Source organism: Rutidosis leptorrhynchoides, chromosome 11 (assembly GCF_046630445.1).
Source record: "Rutidosis leptorrhynchoides isolate AG116_Rl617_1_P2 chromosome 11, CSIRO_AGI_Rlap_v1, whole genome shotgun sequence".
Taxonomy (NCBI): Eukaryota; Viridiplantae; Streptophyta; class Magnoliopsida; order Asterales; family Asteraceae; genus Rutidosis; species Rutidosis leptorrhynchoides.
The window spans coordinates 54,731,418-54,734,380 of record NC_092343.1 but is presented as its reverse complement, the minus strand read 5'-3'; the positions used below and the strand labels follow the sequence as shown (position 1 = coordinate 54,734,380).

Below are 2,963 nucleotides of genomic sequence, written 5' to 3'. Positions count from 1 at the left end.
CTACACACCTGCTCAAATACCCAAATTCTTCGAAACAATAGGCATGCCACCAAGAAGGTCCTAGGGAATATATTGAAAGAGGTGAAGAAACAAGAAGGTCGTGTCTATCGACCGAATGATATCAGTACTGATATGTCGGCGTGATTTAAAATTAGTCTATCATACCACCAAGCATGGAAAGACAAATATTACGCAATTGAGATGTTGAGGGGTAGTCATGAAGATTCATTTCAAATACTACCTAATTATCTATATAATCTTAGATTGTCTAACCCAGGTAGTGTAACCAACATTCGAACGGACCACGAAGGCAGATTTGTTATGAGTTACATGTCCATTGGCGCAGCGATATGTTTAATGCTCTCTTCATTTACTTATTAATTTAACTTGTATTCATTAACAATGTTCCAATACTTTTTTATGTAGACACGCTTATTTGTTAACTATGCACGACCAGTAATCATAGTCGATGGGGCTCATTTAAAAAGTCGTTACTTGGGGACTAACTTGATTGCTGTCACTATGGATGCTAACAATGGAATCCTTCCATCAGCCTACGGTATTGGAGCAGGAGAGACCACCGATCATTGGACATGGTTTTTTGGTAATCTAAGAACCTCGGGGTGTTGTATTGATAATCTTACCATTATATCTGACAGAGCACCTGCAATAGCTGCTGGCATATCAATTGTATTTTCAGAAGTATTTCATGCACTATGTGCTAGACATTTGTTGGGAAACCTCAAAAGTGTATCTAAAAGGGTTAAAAGTTACGAGTGGCACTACTGGAAAATGTGCAAAGCATATAGAAAATCTGATTTTGATCACCACTATGGTATACTATCACGACGCATTCCAGATAGTACACGTATACTCACTACTATTGGCCTCAACAGATGATCTAGACATCATGCAGATCGTGTTCGGTATGCTTACCTGACTACTAATAGTGCAGAGTCCATAAACGCACTGTCAGTTCATGCGAGGAAACTCCCTGTCACAATGCTTCTTGAATTCTTTAGAGCTTCAGTTCAACAATGGTTTTGGGAACATCGAAACACTGTTGATGGTTTAACAACACCTGTCACATCATATGCAGAGCGTAAGCTGGGTAAAAGAAATCGTAAGTCTCTTACTTGGACTGTCAAACCGATATCACAAGTTAAGTTTGAGGTAATGGATATGAAAAAAGGCGGTAAAGTCAATCTACAAGATAAAACTTGCACATGTAAACAATGGCAGTTTTCCGGTCTACCGTGTGGACATGTAATGGCAGTAGCAAGGTATTTTGTACTACGTGACGTTACTACACACGTTCAGAAGTATTTCCACACTGAAATGTACAAGTTTGCATACATGGAAGACATTAATCCGCTAGATCATATTTCTGAATGGATAGATCCAGGACACCTACAAACCGTTCGATCGCCATTGGTTACAAAACGACAATAAGGTAGACCGAAGAGTACTGCTTATATGCCGTCCTAAGGAGAAGACAAAGACAATTTCAAATCTAAAATAAAATGCAGTCGTTGCTTGGAATATGGACACACTAGATTTGACAATAGTGAATTAGATGGGAGGGTTAACAGTGTAGAGAAATTGTTGAGTGGTAACAAGTGGTTATAGTGAGATGAGTTTGATAAGTTTGTGGATGAATTTTTGGGGAAGAAAAAGGGTGGTGATGGTAAGATGAATAGATAGAGTGGATATATATATATATATATATATATATATATATATATATATATATATATATATATATATATATATATATATATATATATATATATATATATATATATATATATAGATATAAAGATAGATATAACAAGATATTTACTACGTAATATTTATTTTTATTTTTTGTATATAATATATATTTATTATATTTATTAATCTCTTATTATTATTTTACATATAAATATAAATAATAAAATATAAAACAAATAAATAAAACATGAAAAAGAAAAATAAAATGTCACTTCAGCATTCCACTCAAAAGTAACACCAAAAAGTAACACCACCACTACTCCAACAAATAACACGTCCTAGTCATCCAAAAAGTACAAAAGGGCAAGTGACACCAAGAGAAATGCCACTCACCACTCACTGTTAAGAATGGTCTTAGGAGCACTCTCTGATGCCCCGCATCTTAGGCTTTGTTCCCTAGTTTGATTTTGGATGGAAAAGAAATGAAGTGAAAAGAAAATTTAAACATTTAGTGTTCGTGAGTTTTGGTTTACAGAGAAAGGAAAAAAAGTAAAGTGATGAATCAATGCAATTTTCCTTTATATGCTTCTTTCCAAATTGAAAGGATTCAACTCCCCCTCCCCTTCCTTCCCTTTCATCTCATTTCTTCATTCCATTTCATCTCATGTCATTTCCTTCCTTAAATAACTCTGGAACAGAACAGAGCCTTAATCTGATTTTTATACAATCAAGAATTCAAAATTATACAGTCTTTCAAATCCTCTACTTTCTTCATCTTATTTTAATCCCTTCGTATCCAATGATTTTTCCTCAAATAAATTCAATACCACTGAAATCATCCAACAAAGTACATCCGGATGTTTTGATATTATGCTTATTGATTCATATTTTGTTACACTTTCAGCTCCACAAAGATTGGCGGATGTTCAAGTGATCAAATCGGAAGTCTATGAAGGTTTTTCACATGTTTTTTTTCTTTAATCTATTGATGTTACACTCTTTCAATGTTTAGTTCTATTTTTGTTGATATTTAGTATTGAAATTGCATTTTGGTATACGAGGTTTAATTGTCATTCAAGTGTTTTCTTTTTGAATGTTTTCTTAATGCAATTTCTTTTTTATTTCATAGCATAGAGTTGCTGCAAATGGAGGTGATCTTTTTTTCTCTGACTGACTGCAAGAGCTTTATAGGCCAAAAAACTGAAGGTTTGTCTCACAATTTTGGTGTTAGATCAATTGCAGGTGCTTAA

At 34.2% G+C, this 2,963-nt stretch overlaps 1 protein-coding gene across 1 annotated transcript; it reads left to right on the top strand.

Annotated features, from left to right (window-relative positions):
- The first annotated feature begins 522 nt into the window (after positions 1 to 522).
- LOC139874589 (uncharacterized) lies at positions 523 to 2,963 on the top strand. The gene is made up of 3 exons (XM_071861998.1): positions 523 to 835; positions 917 to 1,283; positions 2,843 to 2,963. Exons 1-3 carry the CDS (start codon positions 523 to 525, stop codon positions 2,961 to 2,963), a joined length of 801 nt encoding a protein of 266 aa, XP_071718099.1.